General features: G+C 49.9%; 7 protein-coding genes across 7 annotated transcripts; 3 read left to right on the top strand and 4 right to left on the bottom strand.

Annotated features, from left to right (window-relative positions):
• Window positions 1–4,086: 4,086 nt before the first annotated feature.
• Window positions 4,087–4,946, bottom strand: P168DRAFT_287304 (GNAT family N-acetyltransferase). Its single transcript, XM_024836547.1, has one exon. It carries the CDS (start codon window positions 4,754–4,756, stop codon window positions 4,214–4,216), a length of 543 nt encoding a protein of 180 aa, XP_024697832.1. The 5' UTR covers window positions 4,757–4,946; the 3' UTR covers window positions 4,087–4,213.
• Window positions 4,947–6,281: 1,335 nt separating this feature from the next.
• P168DRAFT_287302 (T2 family ribonuclease) lies at window positions 6,282–7,587 on the top strand. The gene is made up of 5 exons (XM_024836546.1): window positions 6,282–6,561; window positions 6,619–6,797; window positions 6,869–6,984; window positions 7,080–7,275; window positions 7,346–7,587. The coding sequence occupies exons 1-5, from the start codon at window positions 6,332–6,334 to the stop codon at window positions 7,393–7,395; spliced, it is 771 nt and encodes a 256-aa protein (XP_024697831.1). The 5' UTR covers window positions 6,282–6,331; the 3' UTR covers window positions 7,396–7,587.
• An 811-nt stretch (window positions 7,588–8,398) lies between these two features.
• Window positions 8,399–9,491, bottom strand: swc5 (putative Swr1p complex component (Swc5); the record flags this gene model as incomplete). Its single annotated transcript, XM_024839880.1, has 2 exons — window positions 8,399–9,095; window positions 9,151–9,491. The coding sequence occupies 2 exons, from the start codon at window positions 9,489–9,491 to the stop codon at window positions 8,399–8,401; spliced, it is 1,038 nt and encodes a 345-aa protein (XP_024697830.1).
• A 290-nt stretch (window positions 9,492–9,781) lies between these two features.
• Window positions 9,782–11,582, top strand: P168DRAFT_263633 (transcription factor domain-containing protein; the record flags this gene model as incomplete). The annotated part of the gene is made up of 5 exons (XM_024834813.1): window positions 9,782–10,187; window positions 10,236–10,311; window positions 10,363–10,788; window positions 10,843–10,989; window positions 11,039–11,582. 5 exons carry the CDS (start codon window positions 9,782–9,784, stop codon window positions 11,580–11,582), a joined length of 1,599 nt encoding a protein of 532 aa, XP_024697829.1.
• Window positions 11,583–12,133: 551 nt separating this feature from the next.
• P168DRAFT_263631 (WD40 repeat domain-containing protein) lies at window positions 12,134–13,810 on the bottom strand. Its single transcript, XM_024834812.1, has 3 exons — window positions 13,665–13,810; window positions 12,796–13,610; window positions 12,134–12,731 (listed from the first exon to the last, which is right to left on the bottom strand). The coding sequence occupies exons 1-3, from the start codon at window positions 13,681–13,683 to the stop codon at window positions 12,141–12,143; spliced, it is 1,425 nt and encodes a 474-aa protein (XP_024697828.1). The 5' UTR covers window positions 13,684–13,810; the 3' UTR covers window positions 12,134–12,140.
• Window positions 13,811–14,118: 308 nt separating this feature from the next.
• Window positions 14,119–15,811, top strand: P168DRAFT_263627 (tRNA-dihydrouridine synthase family protein; the record flags this gene model as incomplete). The annotated part of the gene is made up of 2 exons (XM_024834811.1): window positions 14,119–14,286; window positions 14,343–15,811. 2 exons carry the CDS (start codon window positions 14,119–14,121, stop codon window positions 15,798–15,800), a joined length of 1,626 nt encoding a protein of 541 aa, XP_024697827.1. The 3' UTR covers window positions 15,801–15,811.
• A 190-nt stretch (window positions 15,812–16,001) lies between these two features.
• Window positions 16,002–16,899, bottom strand: P168DRAFT_301781 (CENP-X/MHF2 family protein). The gene is made up of 2 exons (XM_024838567.1): window positions 16,201–16,899; window positions 16,002–16,119 (listed from the first exon to the last, which is right to left on the bottom strand). Exons 1-2 carry the CDS (start codon window positions 16,816–16,818, stop codon window positions 16,072–16,074), a joined length of 666 nt encoding a protein of 221 aa, XP_024697826.1. The 5' UTR covers window positions 16,819–16,899; the 3' UTR covers window positions 16,002–16,071.
• Between the last annotated feature and the right edge of the window lie 36 nt (window positions 16,900–16,935).

Here is a 16,935-nt window from a genome sequence, read left to right as displayed (position 1 = left end):
TGGCGGCGATCGTTCCTTGATTGCCCCGTAGGCGATGAGTAGATGGCGCATGGAAGCCGTACCGAAGTCAGCAAGACCATGACACGTCATAAACATGAAGTGTGCATTGCTGGAAGGTAGCCATTCCCCGCCTCTTTTTTCACTTAACACTCCTACTTATTCCTTGAATTTATGATTTGTTTATTTATTTATTGATTTTATTAATATCATCGTTATGAGACTGTATATTACCTATACCAATCCAACCCCCCAATCTCCCACCAAGTAATTCCAAACGCAGAGCAGAGTCGATCAGCCGACGATCGATATCAGACGGTGTCATATACGACGCACGGGTGTACTGCCGGTGTCATCCTTCAGGGCAGTGATTGACCGTCGATCCGCGATCATTCCCGCAGTGGGTTCATTTCCCAGGGGTGCTGTTTGTTTGGTTCGGTGTCTAGTCGTGCTCCACATTCCGTCTTGTCTTGGATGAGAGATGTGCTTATCTTATTGGTGGGTTACCAGTAGACTGGGTGCCTACTAGATAGAAGTGACTGGTGCCCGAGAATGGGGCAACATTGTAGTACCTAGTGACCTTGGCTGTAGTAGCAATAATAGGTATCTGGGTGTCTGGTCCTCGTACGGAGACTTTGACCTCATTTTGTCTACTTATTTCAGCCACCTAGCTGTGAGGTATGCCTACTAAAGGCCAATGCTACTGAGTGACGGGTGTGGGCAGGAAGGTGGGTAGTATTGCAGTTGCATTTCCATTGCGTAGTAACGGTGTCTATCTACCGCTGTCTTGTCCATGATGTATGAGCATGGTTTAGGTGAATAGGTAGGTAAGGTGGGATCTGCGCATACATTCAGTGACATACATACATACATGCCGTATACTGGGTCTTAGTGGATAGATCGACACTAGCTCTTGATTTGCGCTGCACTATGGAGTACGACTGGGTACTACCCCCGTCAGGTTAGTGGTGAGGATCACTGCCAGGTTGTGGTTGCCTTCAAGTAGATATAATATTTGGATTGTTGGTCTTTAATTACGGAGTAATGGATGAGGGCATATTTGGTGGTTTTTGCTTAATAAGATAGGGTTACAGAAAATATAGCAAAAAGCACCTTCGACAATAACATTAACAGCAATAATACTAATGGTAATAGAGAGTAGTAATACAGAATAATAATGATACTAATAATAATACTAAAAGAAGAATGAACGCCACATGATTGGGCCAAGAATCCCGGATACCTGGATATTCATGGAGCTTAACGCCGCTAATGGTCCCACATGCCAGGATATGTATTTCTATTTCTTGAAATCGCAGGTTGTGTCGTCTTATTTATTTATTTTCTTTCTGTCTTGGTTCCTAAAACATCAATATATAAATAGGAATGAGCTAGATGGATTTATCTGATCTACATAAATAAAAAAACACCTAGCACTACCGTCATACACCTTGAGTCTACTTCAAGGGCAAGGTGCCCGACAGCCTAACGCTGCGGGTCGATCACCAGGAGTACTGTACCTAGTATCCGTAGATCACTGGCACTAAGCCACCTACTCCAGATAGCACCTACTCCAGATAGCATTTCAATGTCTGGGAAGTATCTGTAGCACCTTCCCATTTGTTACACCGAGTAGTCCGTAGTTCGTTGTACTAACCCCCACTGCCACGCCCCAAGAATGCGCATATCCCTATCCCTGTTCGGTGTGATGTCGCACTGCAGCATCTCGCACAGATGATCGACGGCAGTGAACTATTCGGCTGGCCTGGTATCTTGGCAGGAGGCCCATACATTTATCTGATTGGCAGGGTCTTTTATCCATTATGTGGACGTGCTTCGTGGGCTGACTATCTGCTAATAGACTAATCTTGGGAAGGAATTCGGAGACTGGACCTGCAGAATTGCAAATAAATCTCTCTTACTCTCTCTTTTGGGTATATAGTCTTGCGCTAGTCGGATTTGAGGATGGATTGTGGGGTGAAGGAGGTGCAGTGCAGTGCAGCGTGTGCCCTGAATAGGGGACGGGGCGGTGTTGTGGAAAGTTTGGATGTAGGCACTAGACTGAATACAGATATTCTGCTGTAGTGCCCATTACAGCAGGTTATTGATGGAATCACAATAGGTTAATTGTGCCGAGTCTGGCGGTGTGGTCGCATACCAACCATGCATGCCGACTTCGCCGATACTACCTCGCTATGTATGTGTGTACTTTCTGCCTTCGGTAAACAAGCTTCGCCGGAGCTCTCGGGCCTCTGCGTCATTAAAAAGCAATAGCTCGTGGGCTAATGAATCAATTAAGCCAATTAATGGAACGGCCGTTGGTGTTGTACTCGTATAGCATGCCAAGGCATGCACCTCGAGAATCCGGCGGTATCAATCAATTGCACGGTAGTAATCCTACTAGATATGCATCCATGATCTCATCTACAACGACCAGCCACCCAGGCCTACCCTGAAGGTTAAGTTCCGTGCGGTTGTTGACTATTCCCAGCCTATCGTGCCGTGGATACTGCGTGGAAAATCTCGGGAAGGCTGAGAGAAAGCGGATCGAAGCCGTGGAATGCCAGGGATGGCCAGCTGGCCGGCCTGGTCGTGCTCCATCCTGGTATGCATCATGTGCTACCACATCTGACTAGGCTGGCTGAGTACATTAGGTTCTTATCCAGAACTGGAGGTAGCCTGAGACAGTAATTTACCAAGCAACTCACGATCCCCTCCTGGTCCTCCTATTTGGCTGCCCTTCTTCTTCATGCGGCGGGGACCTGACCGGAATGGTTTGAACTCGGGGACAGTACCTAATTTCCCATGAGTTTCTCAATGCAAGAAAAAATAAATAAAAATAGATGATCAAAATAGTCTCACCGACTCCTTCTGTCGATCCACCTACTCTGGTTCTGGTGTTGTGCTCTTGAGCCCTCTTGCTCTAGCCCTCGTGACCTCGTCCTTCCGTTCAGTGTGGTTTCTATTTCCATTTTCAGTTTCTTATCAATCTTGCTTCTACAATTATTCCCCAAACCTCGATGTCGTCAGACAGGGTCCAAGGCAAGGCAACCACTGATAGCTGAAGATAGCCAGCTTCCGTGATGTGCCCCTAGGCCAGGATTGACACAAAATCACCACACATACAGAGAAAAGAATAGCCACTACCCCAGACCAAACTCATTAATTCAATCTTCAAGCCAAGTAAGTACCACACCAACGTACTAACTCCCATAGCAAGAAGTCTGGATCCCCACTTTGTGATATGTGATCTCACATGCGGCCATCTGGAAAATATTGGGTCGATAGTCTGCCTGAAGCCTCCTCTCGGTGTTTGGTGGGACCTTGTAGGGGAATTTCTGAGGGACATTGTCCGGAAGGATCAAAAGAAATCAAGTTTTTCAGCCACGAAAGTGTGGCCGTCGTCTCGCACTTGGCAGGACAGCAGGTTTGAGGGCGCGTCGGTTGGTTCTCATTTCAATTATTGCGTTGAGACTTTGGTACGATTGCGAAGCTAGTGTTAATATCTGGATAGTCTGGATAGTCCCAACGGTCTCGAGAGGCTTAACTTACTGTATCCAAAAAAGCGGACAGATGAAGAACTTATTGAGGTATATTGAAGCCTACTGTTGACGACAATGGAAACAAAGGGTATTGTTCTATACACTTATGCAGTGCACAGTGTCCGTATTAGTCACGTGCATAACTATGGCCGGTTGAAAACGCACTAAATTAGCGCGCTTACATAACCTCGCCTTTATAAGCCCACATTCGCGAAGCAAATTCTTCACCTTCCAAGCAACAGCATTTATCGTGCGTTTCTCAATAATGGCCTCCGAACCACGTTGAAAGACTGTATCCAAGCGATATAGTACTTTGTACTTCACGCCTAGGATGTTCATTGATCGAGAGTCAGGTCTACAGCCTGTTAATGTGCAGGATTAAGACCCTCCGAATATGAACCCATAACCGACGCAAAGCAAAGCAAAGCAAGAAAACAAACGTCTCGCATTACTATGATGACTCTCCTTCTTTCTGGCACGATGCAGACTCTGCAATGGGTGTCCATTAAAATATCAAGCTCAACAGTCTGAGTTCCATCGAGACGTTTGTTTGCTTGCCTTGTCTTCGGATATGATCGGTTCATAAAACTTTTTCCATATAGCTGCTATACAATCAATATATCATACCATGACCGTGCAAACCGAATCTAAGAGAGTAAAATCAAAGAAGCAGATCAAGACAAATCCAGTCCTAAAAACAACGTCCCCTCCAACGGCGTCTCATAGTAAGCCACGATCTCCCGAAACCCAACCCGCCGGTACAACCCAATCGCCCCCGCCATCATAGGGAGCGTATCGAGCCGCATCTCTCGATACCCCAGCCCCCTCGCCCGCTGCACAATAGCATCCACCAACGCCTTGCCCAGCCCCATGCCGCGCGCCTCGGACGAGACAAACAGCCGCTTCATCTCACAGCATGTCGCCGTGGCGTTTGCGTTTGCGTCCACATCCACGCCGGGCTTGGTGGGGAGCGGGCGGACGGCCACGCATCCGAGGGGCTGGTCGGGCTTGGTGGTGCTATATGCGAGGAGGATCTCGCCTTGAGGAGCGCTGTATTTTCCCGGGAGGGATTCGAGTTCCTCGGTGAAGCCTTGGAAGGTGAGGTCTAGGTTGAGCCACTCGGCGTAGGCTGTGAAGAGGGCTTTGGTGGCGGTGATGTGGGCTGGTGTTTCAGCGGGTGTGATGCGGAAGGGACGCGCCTTCATAGTCTCTTCCATCGTTTCTTGATACCTAGTATATGTGCGGAGGAATATAGGCCTTGTTCAATCTCGTGGATGTATGCGATGCGGATGGATGTTGCGTCACGTTGCCCGGGGTCAACTGATGATTGGTTGCGAGCCTGATCACGAGTTGAGATTGTGCTATAGGATTGGTCTATGGATAGTGTGAGTCTTCAAGTCGTTGGAGATTCGAAGCACTTGTCGCCCCATATCACATCCAGTTGAGCCTGGTCAGTTTGCTGATATCGCCGACTGTGAGTCAGAGCTTGACTCATAGACGGGTATATGACAGTCAACAAGCACATGATTCAGGTGTGAGGAATGCTGCAGATAAATCTCGACAAAAAATGAAGATATTGGGACATAGCTATTAGGCTAAGATGATCGTAGTGTCGATATTGGTATGGGCCTGAGACCCTAAGCCAACAATAGTAGCAAATCGCGGCTGAAATAATCCTCTCCTATTGACTTGCAGGCAATCGTCACGTCAGTCTTCTGGTCCAAAGTTCGTTATGTTTTTTGATCTGTATCTTCAAGGTGTTTCAAGGGACACGGACCCATTTCTGATCTGATAGATCTTGTTAACATGGGTGTAGTCCATATCTGTGGATGACTTCAACCTCTTCATATTGAGAATCTCCGTCAGCTCAGCCACTGACGCCCGAAGTGGACGAGACAGCCCACTAACCCGTCGAGCGAAGCTTATCGTCCGGTTTTATTTTGATTGATGGCCTGTCAAGCATAACCCCTGTCTCCAGTGCGGGGGTAAGTCTCCCAAATGCAACTCCATCTTCGTATCATACCCTGCCTGAAGTTGTGGGCAGAACGTCCTAATTAAACACTGTCGCGCAAGCTCCCCGTTGAGAGAGACTGTTAGTATGCTTCCATTCTATTTACAAAAAGGTACTGTACGAAGAAACCGTTGTTGATTCGCTTGATTCCGCGCAATCTGACAATCCAGAGTGAAGCTGTCAATCAGTTTCACGGAAATCCTATGACGATCACTTCACCAAACACAACGAAACAAATGCAAGATACAGCGAGGAAAGACTACACGATGCAACGCTTTGATACATGGTCCTGGATTTAGATGACCCTGGGGTACTCCGTGATCATCAATTCCCTAATTCAGCGTTATGGTGCACTCCGTTCCCGCCCAGTGCCTGAGTCTCGTCCGATGGCCCCCCGACGGCCATCGCCGGACGCTAACTGCAGACGAGCGGCGCGTCGCGCCATTGGCTGGGCCCTGTTTTAGCACGAGATTAACCAAGAGACGAAGAGTCTGGAAAGGTGACATCCGATCGTCCATTGCCTTTGGGATCTCCGCTTCAATCACAACTCCTGCCGAATCAGCAGGCGCTTACCAGAACATGTGACGTTGTCTGCAACGTTCGATGTTAATTGTCCGCAGCGCTGGCCAAGTCGCGGTCAGACATATGGTGGCGTGAACAATAGGAAAGGAAAAGACATAAATTGAGCCATGTGCCGGCCATCCCCCAATTCGTATTGTTCCTAGGCGCCCCTCCCCCACAACTCGGTCGCTATCATTGACGAAAGCCACAATCCGCCAATATGACCGCTACAGTATCGAAGCCGATGGGCATCTTTGCCCTCAGCACCCTCGTCGCAGGTGTCCTGGCTGGCCCTCAAGCCTGCGAGGCCGACACCCCGCTCAGCTGCCAGGGCGACGCCAAGGCCAGCTGCTGCTTCAATGCGCCTGGCGGTGCGCTTCTGCTGACCCAGTTCTGGGATACCGACCCGGTGACCGGACCCAAGGATTCGTGGACCCTCCACGGTCTCTGGTTAGTCAGACCCTGTTAGCCCTTGCAATGTGACTGCATTTACTAACAGCATGCTAGGCCCGATAACTGCGACGGCACCTACGAGTCCAACTGCGACAGCAGCCGTGAGTACTCGAATATCACGGATATCCTCGAGGGCCAGGAGCGGACCGAGCTGTTGGCCGATATGAACAAGTACTGGAAGGATTACAAGGGAGATGACGAGACCTTCTGGAGCCATGAGTGGGACAAGCATGGTACGTACTACTCCCCAACTAGGCCTGATTGTCTGTTTTGGTGGATATAGTCACTGACATACATGATGCAGGCACTTGCGTCAACACCATCGAGCCTGACTGCTATGAGAAGTACACCCCCCAGGTGGAGGTGGGCGATTATTTCCAGAAGGCCGTCGATCTGTTCAAGAAGTTGGACACCTACAAGGTAGGCTCCACCCGATAGACTCACAGTCTATCAATCCCAAAGCAACCATGCAAAGAAATAAGAAGAAATACCGGAGATGCTGACCTCCAACGCAGGCCCTCGCCGATGCTGGCATCAAACCCGATGAGTCTAAGACCTACAAGCTCTCGGAGATTGAGGCTGCCTTAGCCAAGCTGCACGGCGGCAAGAAGCCCACCGTCGACTGCGACAGCGGCGCCCTCAACCAGGCCTGGTACTTCTACAACGTCCAGGGCAATGCCATTGACGGCAAGTACGAGCCGGCTGAGCCTCGTAAGTTCCATACACATTTCTTTCCCAACGCCTTTCGGGCGTACATGAGCAAAGTGCTGACTTGCCATAGTGGCCGATTCTGGTTGCCCTAAGGACGGCATCAAATATCTGCCCAAGTAAATTACCACGAGTGCCACGATTCCTGTGAGGCGGTCCCCGGCAAGAAAAGCGTACGGGCTTTCCCAGTGGGTGCGAAGTGATCAATCCAGCTCTTTTGAGAGCGGGTTGTAGCAGATCGGTAAACTCTGACGGGCTTTGAGATTCGATCGGGAAAATATGTATGTATTGGCTTAGCTGGAAACCGCATGTGACCTAGTATTAGATTCATGAAGACCATTGAAACACTGAGAGCTGTACAAATAAAAAGCCCACTGTATACCACTTTTTGACCCATCGAGATTCTAAGCCACCAATAGTATAATTGCCACCGTCAAGCTTCGTCCCAGAGTACTATTGACCGAAGGGTAGTACGCGCAACCTCTGCTCGTATACTGCGGTTGTATTCGACGGTTTGCTAGGATTTGAGTAGCAACGATTGTTTCTTTGTTCTCTTTAATAAGACTTTGGTCATGATGGTTTCGAGACAATGATATCTCTAGCTGGAAATGTCCACAGTCCATTCGGAATCTTTCTTCGCGTAGAAAAAACCCTTATAGTGTGACATGATCGAGGAATAGGAAGCCGCAGCCCACGCAAACCAGAATGAAAGTTTCCGTGTTGTCTTGCAATTTTTGCGACACTCTTTCAGGACTGAGAATTGTCCGCAATTGGACATGCGCTGTGGTTGGGCAGGATACAGGATATTTGATCATGCCTGCTTGTTCTGATGCCGTGCCAACTCGACACTATTGGATGGTTGCCTGTACACACGTTTAAGTTATCAACCAAGTATACTGGACCTTTCGTGGAAATCCAATAGATTTGTTGGGTTTGTTGTTGGGCAATTCCGGAAATATTGGTCTCGGGGCGACAGGGCTACCCGTAGGCGGGATAAACGAGTACACCCACGAGTTCATCCCGCAGCCATCTGCTATGGATAAGGGCCATAGGGCCATTCCACTGGAAGGACATCTTTGGTGTATCCAGTAGAAGTAAAGACGTAAACAGGAGTCCGTAAGAACCCCTAAATCCCCTTCAAACGGACATTTCTCCTGTCTTCGTCCTCCTTGGCGCCAACACGGTCCAAGAAGTCCATACGACCAAGGAAGCCCTCTTTGGCTCTGCTGTGGACGGTGAGCTCGTCCCGGATGCCAGCCTGATCCACGTATGCAGCCCAGTCCAAGCGCGACTTCTCGACCGTATTGATCTTCGGGCCACGAGCATTCTCCTCCTGGCCTGTCGCATCGATCGGCTGCTTCTCCCAGCTTTTTTTGATGGCTCCAGTGGGGTTAGGATCAAATCGCGAGACCTTGCGAAGTGGCCTGCGCAGTTTGATGCCCGGTATTCCATTCGCGTCATCCTCAGCATTAGTGGCCACCGCTCCTGGATTATGTTCGTTTGCTAGAAAGAGCCTTGCTTCGGCCGAGTCCTTCGGAACGACCTTCTCTTCGGTGATCATCTCCCCTGCAAATTCATACGTCCGTTTGATCTTTATCATCTCATCCGTATGCTGGGGTTTCTGCTGTGTCTCCTCGGTTGGTGCTTGCTGCTCGCGCATGGCGGTGTCTTGTCTTTCTCCGTCCGCCATGTTATCGTCTGTTTTCTCGGTATGCGAAGGTGCCGCGGGGGAACCGGAATCGCGTTCGTTCATTTTGGCCCATAACGCGTCAACGTCGACTGTTGCGCCATCGATCTTAGCAAGTGGTTTTCGTTCTTCCTTCCTATAAGCAATATAGTCAGAATAGTTTCTTGTGATCCACGATCCAACGAACCTACATTTGCATCTTCATGGCGCGTGTCCGTACAAACCCTCCCGGGCCACCCTCGTCGTCGTCGAGATCCAGATCGTCTTCATCGTCACCTTTAGCCTTAGACTTGTTTCCCTTTCTTTTTTTCTCTTTTCTCGATTTTGCTTTCTTTATCGTGACTTCGTCTCCGGAATCTAGCGCAGCGTCTTCTGTTTCGGCCTTTCGTTTCTTGCTGGCCTCCTCATCGGAATCGGAAGACAACACCTCATCATCCTGGCCGTCGAGCTTGAAGTCTTCGTCCGCCTCCGAGTCATATTCGTCGTCATCTATCTCCATCTCAGGATCCTGAGATACTGGTTTGGCTGACATTGTTGCGCAGAGATAAGGGAAAGCAGTGATCGAATAATTAATTGAATCTTCATCGAGGGTAAAGCTGGAAACCGATGCGATAAAAGGATTCTGCCAGGCGGTGTGTGGGCCCAATCTACGCATGTTATGTAAGTAATCTTGACCAATCATCAATGACTATTCGAGTACCGAGGTATATTATGGTGGAGAAGGGTTCAGGTACGTTCGCGATCAACTTACACCACCAGCCTAGCATCTACGCTGTATGCCACCAGCTCTTCGGCATGTTTTATATTCTGAGATAATACCATATGGAGCGGCTAAATCAGGGCAGGCATCCAGCCCACCTGGAGCCACTGGAGCTTGAGATTCTAGAGCGGAGAGATGCCTTCGGCTTGCCCCCCAAGGCTATCTGCGACGTCTTGGTGGATGTCTTCTTTAGATGGGTATCTCCAATCTTGCCCGTGGTGAATCGGCATGATTTTATGAAACACTATCACCATACTGAAGAGCGTCCGTCGATTCTTTTGCTGCAGGCAATGTTCACTGTGGCATCTAGATTCATAACGGGTCAACAAAGTCAAACAGTTACAGCAGTTTCACCGCGCTGGTTCTACAAGAAAGCGAAGGCACTGTATGATGCTGGATATGAGCAGGATCTCCTAACTGTCATACAGTCTGTGACACTTCTGGGGGTCTACTGGGATGGCCTTGATGGTAAGATATCCTACGAGTTAGTTGTTATGAAGTGTTGACCTGTCATAGATCTGACAGAAAGTGGTCTCTTTTATTGGAGTCGGCTGGGGATTGCATTAGCACAGGAACTAGGGTATCACGAGAGGTAACAAGTAATCAGGTTTCTATAAATTGCGAATGCTCACACATCCTGCAGAGAAAAGTATTTGAATCTCAGTCAGCCAAAGCAAGGTCTGTGGAAGCGCATCTGGTGGACTCTTTACACGCGAGACCGCTCTGTTGCTGCAGCTTTTGGTCGCCCACTACATATACACGCGGATGACTGCACAGTGGAAGAGTTGACAGAAATCGACTTTGTCGAGCACGACGAAGAGCTCCAAATCGAGTACCCTACTGATGAACTCGGGGCGCGATTCTTCATCCAGTATGTCAAGCTCTGTCAACTCATGGATCTAGGCCTATGTTCGAAATTGTCATCTCGGTCAGATCAGGCTAGTCGACAAGTTGAAACCGCACAGTGCGAGCTTGGGTTGAACGAGTGGCTTGTATCTTGTCCACCCACACTGGAGTGGAGGCAATCGCGCCATAACTTCTTATCCGCCATGTTATTCTCTACATTCCAGTAAGTACTACTTCTTCAAAAATAAGCCATTGCTTTGTCGCTAATGTATAGCAGTACACTTGTATGCCAGTTGCACCTCTTACAGGCACCAGTGTCTTCCGTGGAGTCTCGAAGCTCGGCATTTCATTCCGCCTCGACTGTAATCTCAATTCTGGAAACTCTGCAGTCTCACGACGAGCTCCAGTACAGTCCTTCTTTTATGTAAGTCCTGACTCTGGTCTTCATCTGAACAATAGCTAATGACAACTAGTATCTGCCATGCCGTCGTGTCCTTTGTCACTCTCAAGTGTCAAATGGAGGCTTCGGTGCCGTCTCTCCTTCACGCGATTCGATCGAAACTCGAAGCCAATCTCGAAATAGTGGAAATATTATCTCGGACATGGCCCATCGCCAATATATTCCTGGAGCTGTTCCAGAGCATGACGAGTCCGGAACGGTTCAACCACTTGCTGTCGGCTGCGGTGGAAGAATGCCGAAAACGCGCCGGTGGTGAGCAAACAGGCACATCAAGACCAACTGGACCTTTCAGAAGGCCGAAAGTAAAACAGGTGATTCTTCCGCAAAGCAGGCTTGTTCTCCAGATCCTACGAAGGGAAACCTTTAGGCAACCGACCAACCTATACCAAGCGTCAGATGCAGCCAACCAAGACTCGACGCTCAATGGAGAATCTTCCTCACATAATGCTACATCGGAAATCTTAGACGACTACGAACTAACTTCAGGGGCACTCGAGCCTTCTGCGGTGTTGCGAAACCTGCAGGAGATGATTCGGCTCCGTCAGAACCATACCTGAGTCGCTTTTAGCTCCTCTATGGGTATGGTGTTACGGAATGGTTTAGATTGTTCTCGCCTTGCAGTGGGAGACCATGACGGGGATTACTTCTCGCAAAGTTACTGGGGCTTGCCTCGTCTCGAATCCGTTGTGGATGGAGATGCTCGTATACATCCAGAAGATTGCTACGCAGTTGAGCTTAAATTTGGACCCAACGGTGCTTATTCTGGGCAGCGGCCTTATGCCCACCCAATACTCTCCCGTCGCCGGATCCAATCTCGAGTTTGTGCCCGTCTTTCATGAGTATATTTATCAGGTCGGTGCCCTGTATACTATCTTACAAGACGCGACATGTGAAATTGATGCTGGCGAAGCTGAATACGAGGAATGAGCTGGTATTAAAAGCGCCCGCAGGCTCATCAGCTATTGACGCTGTGCGACCGCTGGTTCCCACTTCGATCTATACATAAGCGAATATAGATGTGACATTGGGGCTAATTAGATTAATTAGTTTGCTAGCTGATTTGTATTAAATGCAGTTAATGCTGGGAACAATTCCATTAATGATTAACAGGCACATCATTTATTAACCCCTCCCTTATTGCTAATAGCATTCAATAACGTAAACCCATCATCCCCAATCTGCCCAAGCACGTATTCTTCCTGTGTTCCGAACCATATTGCCGATGTATCATCCTCATCCAACGCCGGTGGAAGCCACCGCACATCATATCTCCCACTATCACTGTGCGCAGCATGGACCGGAATGATAGACGGCTGACGTGAAAGACACCAGTGGCGAACAGCAGCCACGGCACTATTAGATGTAGTGATAAGTAATCGCGTTTGCGAAGGATGCCACACTATCTGTCTAACAGGGTGTTCATGGACCAATATCGAGACCAGAGCGGTCGTCGGTCCCAGCTCCCAGATCCATACGATGTTGGGCCGGATTTGGTCGACTGTCGTTAGAAGGTTGCCGTTAGAGTTGAATGCGATGAGGGAGACGCCCCGTGGGGAGCCCGTTGGCTCTGTGATGACGCTGAATGCTTGTGGCCCGGAACAATCACCGTATTCGAGACTGCCGTCGTTGGCGTACCGTTCGCTCCAGACGGTTGGGGTGTGTTGGTCGATCTGGAAACTGTGCGAGAGGGAGGTTGAGCAGGAAAACTGGAAACTCTGCAGTCAGATACATTCCCCCCAAGATATGTAGAGGCAGTTAAGGTGTTCTCACGGTTTTGGTACTCAACAAGTCGACTGATCCATCAACCTTTGCAATAGCCAGATACTCTGACGCACCTCTCCCACCATCGACAGGTCCCCATTCAAGGCCTCGGACGCCTAGATCAAAGGAATCGTCAACTCCTGGAGGACCAGTGTACGTTCTAAACAGCTGTCCATCAGCCGTGAAGATCAACACCTTGGTGCCGCAGCTAGCAGCATCCCAGACGGCAATCCATCGCCCATCCGGGCTCCACTTCAAGCCCTGTGCATCGACTGTTGGAAGCACCGAGCGTCCAATCACTTCATAGGATCGAAACCCATGGATCGTGAGGATGTCTGTCGTGTCGGGCTTGAGGAGAACCGCAAATTCCCGGGTCCTCGGTCGGTAGCCGAAGCCATTATAGTGGGCGAATTTCGGGCTCTTGATAACCTGGCTGCGACCAGTGTCCAGCCCAAAGATGGTCAACTTAGTGTTCCATGCGTGGAAGACGATGACCTCGTTGGAGTCGCCGCCGAAATCGATGTTCATGAAGCCCGGCTCGAGACTTTCGATTTCAGCATGCAGGTCTAGTGGATCGAGCTGCCAGACAAGAAGACGCGTATCGCTTGCATGGAGCAAGCGTCTTCCGGGCTCGTTATCGTCCCCGGGTGATGAGGAAGGTTCTTGTCGTGAGAATTTTAAGAATTTGGTGGTGTTTTCTTTGACCTTGACGGTTTGTACATCCTTGAATTGGGATGAGGTTGGATTGAGATGGACGAAGACTTCTTTGCCATTGATCTGGGCCGCATATGCCCCATCATCAGATAGTGATATCGACGGTGATACTGATTCCATGAGTCAATTGATATCCAGCGTGTAGAAGATAGCGGGAGATTCACCCCCTCCAGTAGAGTCCATTATTGATCCACGACAGACTACTGGTCGTGATATGCACAATTTGAACTGTGATTAAAACACAGTAAATCAAAATGTCTAGAAATCATAGAAAAATTCCCCTTGATATGTTCATAATGCGCATCTTATACTAACAATTGACTGCCCGAGAGCAAGTCCGGTGTCATGTAGATAAATCCCACTCAATGCGGTGGAACGGACGCCAAGCCTCAGATAAGATAAAGGCAACGGGTCAAAGATAGTCCGTTCCGCGATAACGCCGCCAAAAAAAAGACCGATTCCCAATCGAGAGGAAATCTTCGGTATTGAATAGCGACAGCGCCTCTTTGCCCATTACACTGTGTTTGGCCTCCATTCGCAAATATAGGCATACTACGACACCTTGTCCCCCTCCTGGGGCGATTTTTACCCGCCGTTGAACGTTCAAATATCCTGAAAATGGCTGTTCCCGAAACCCAGGCTCCGCAGCAAGCCCCCGCCGAAGCGCAGAATGCGCCGGCGAAGCTGAGTTCTGAGCCCAAGAAGAAATTGCTGGGCAGGGAGCTCTATAAGAGTCTTGGGAGCCCGAAGTACATCGTTGCGCCTATGGTGGATCGGTCTGAGTTTGTATGTGTTCTTATCCACTCGTCGCGAACTATTCACTGACATTTTGATTGAAATAGGCCTGGCGCATGCTCACCCGATCTTTCATGCCGTCCGATAGTCCGACCCCACTGCTTTCTTACTCTCCTATGTATCATGCGCGAATGTTTGGCGAAAATGCGGGTTATCGTGACTCGTGCTTCAGGCCTACTCGCGCGGAAAACGGCGACGAGAACAACACTCCCTACCTCGACGGAAACCCCTCGATCGATCGACCGCTCTTTGTGCAGTTCTGCACTAACAACCCGGATGAGTTCCTGGAAGCGTCTAAGCACGTTGCACCATATTGCGATGCGGTGGACTTGAACCTAGGGTGCCCGCAGGGGATTGCGAGAAAGGGACATTATGGAGCATTTCTGCAGGAGGACTGGGACCTGATCTACAAATTGATCAACCGGTTACACAACGAGTTGCCAGTCCCAGTGACTGCCAAATTCAGAATTCAAGAGACGAAGGAGAAGACACTCGAATATGCCAAGATGATCCTGTCCGCGGGCGCAAGCATCATAACGCTGCATGGACGCACGATAGAGCAGAAGGGTCACAACACTGGCATCGCAGATTGGAGTTACATCCGGTACCTGCGGGATAATTTGCCGCCAGATACCGTTATCTTCGCCAACGGCAACATCTTGAGCCACGATGATCTGGAGCGCTGCCTTGAAGAAACGGGCGCCGATGGCGTCATGAGCGCTGAGTGTAATCTGTCGGACCCAAGTGTCTTCAGTAAGCCACCTGCAGAAGGCACTCACGGACGAGAATACTGGCGCGGTCGAGACGGGCGAGGCGGGTACCGAATTGATGCGGTATTCCGTCGGTACCTCGACATCGTCTATAAATATGTTCTAGAACAGCCAGCACCAGAACGGAAGCCACTCTACCTCCCATCTGATCCCGAACAACCCGAACTGGAAGCCGATACATTCGCCGAAGAGGAAGGCGAGGGCCCACCAAAGAAGAGGCTGAAGCGGGAAAGGAACAAGAGGCCGGCCTCTCCTAGCTTAGCAGTCATGCAAGGCCATCTCTTCCAACTCCTGCGGCCGATGATCTCCGTGCACACGAATGTCCGCAACGCACTAGCAGCCTCACGGCCCGGCGACATGGCCTCCTTTGAACGTGTCCTGTCGCTCACCGAGAAAGCGGTCAAGGCAGGTCTAGACGAGTACGAGGAGCACCCCGAGCGTTTCGAGACACCCGCAGATGCCGAGCTGAAGGGCTCCAAAGTGACAATTGCGGAGTACGGGCGGCCGTTTTGGGTTTGCCAACCGCACATTCGACCACTGCCCGAAGAAGCTATGGAGCTCGGGGCGCTCACGGCGAAGAAGAAGGGGAAGGGCAAGGAGAACAAGCCTGCTGCAGACGAGGAGCCTTCGGACAAAGAGAAGATCCCGGATACGAAGGGAACTGCCACGCCCTCTGACAAGCCAGTAGAGCCGGATTCGGCTACGGCAACGCCAGACCGCTTGGTGAGCGGGTGAACAAAGCGTATGTGGTTCAGGAGTATGGGATATCATATTATTATGGGTTGAGCGTTGGGCTTGATCTACTCATGTTAGTATATACTTAGATATTAGAATTGCATAGCGTCTGCTAGTTAGATAATTGCCAATGCATGTGTCCTATCACGCGTGGCCAGGAAGTCATCTGATCAATTGGTAGGCTTGAAAACAATTGGTATCACGAAGTCAAATACAGAAAAATTTAGCCAACCCAAACTCCAAACGAAACCCTTATCAACACACAGTGTACTCAGAAATCCATCGTAAGCTGCGGCGCCATCTTCTCAAGATCCTCAACCTATGCCAGCATGTCAGTTAAAACGAAGAAGAAAGAAAAAACATATCCAATCCAAGTATACTTGTAAAAGGGGAGACAAACCTCCAAAAACCCATCCCCCCCACCACCCTCGGCCCTCTCATAAGCAGCCCTCGCCAACGCCTCCCTCACAAAGACATCCACATATTTAGCAATGACCGGATTCGCCTCCTTCGCGACCTTCGTCTTCGGATTCTGGAAATGCTGGTGCAGCAACCGCGTGAGCAGCTTCGTCGGGATAGCAGGCTCACTCGAGAGGACGTCGTCGGCTTCGGCCTGCGCGTCTGTTATCTCCGCGAGGATGTAGTCTGGCTCTGGGGAGGGTTCGCGACTGCTGATGCTGCCGTTGCTACCGCTGCCTGATTCGGAGCCGGATGCCGATCCCGGTGGACTTTCGGTGCGCGCGGGGCGCTTGTCTTTTTGTTTCTGTGTTTGCGGCTTCTCTTTTGGTTGCGCGGGTTGAGAGCGTTTGGCTTTTGGTTTAGATGAGGAGGATGAGGCGAATGCTGCTGTTGATTCTTTTGGTACTGCGGGATCGGTAGGCTTGGAGGGCTTCGTTTTAGGTTTCGCTTTGGATGTGCTCGTGGAGGGGCCGGCGGCGCTGGCGCTTGGGGATGCGCGACTTGGAGGATTAAAGGGAAGGCGGCGTCTCTTTTGGGGAGGTTGTCTTTCGGGAGGCATTGCGGCTGACCGTGGAAAGAATAAGCCCTATGCAGATGTGAGAACTTATTTGGTGGATTTACTTCTTCCTTTGATGCGGCGGGGACGAGATGAGATGAAATGAGATGCCACGATAGA

Source organism: Aspergillus campestris (assembly GCF_002847485.1).
Source record: "Aspergillus campestris IBT 28561 chromosome Unknown P168scaffold_1, whole genome shotgun sequence".
Taxonomy (NCBI): domain Eukaryota; kingdom Fungi; phylum Ascomycota; class Eurotiomycetes; order Eurotiales; family Aspergillaceae; genus Aspergillus; species Aspergillus campestris.
Note: the sequence above shows the minus strand (reverse complement) of the source record. Positions and strands in the feature narration are given on the sequence as shown.

Bases quoted from the DNA above. Each gene is read 5' to 3' on its own strand.
- P168DRAFT_287304 (XM_024836547.1), bottom strand. From the start codon at position 4,756: ATGGAAGAGACTATGAAGGCGCGTCCCTTCCGCATCACACCCGCTGAA.
- P168DRAFT_287302 (XM_024836546.1), top strand. From the start codon at position 6,332: ATGACCGCTACAGTATCGAAGCCGATGGGCATCTTTGCCCTCAGCACC. The intron at 6,985-7,079 runs GTAGGCTCCACC...CCTCCAACGCAG, and splicing joins AGAAGTTGGACACCTACAAG to GCCCTCGCCGATGCTGGCAT. The intron at 7,276-7,345 runs GTAAGTTCCATA...GACTTGCCATAG, and splicing joins GTACGAGCCGGCTGAGCCTC to TGGCCGATTCTGGTTGCCCT.
- P168DRAFT_263631 (XM_024834812.1), bottom strand. The intron at 12,732-12,795 runs GTGAGAACACCT...CAGAGTTTCCAG, and splicing joins ACTTGTTGAGTACCAAAACC to TTTTCCTGCTCAACCTCCCT.
- P168DRAFT_301781 (XM_024838567.1), bottom strand. From the start codon at position 16,818: ATGCCTCCCGAAAGACAACCTCCCCAAAAGAGACGCCGCCTTCCCTTT. The intron at 16,120-16,200 runs GTTTGTCTCCCC...ATGCTGGCATAG, and splicing joins GGGGGGATGGGTTTTTGGAG to GTTGAGGATCTTGAGAAGAT.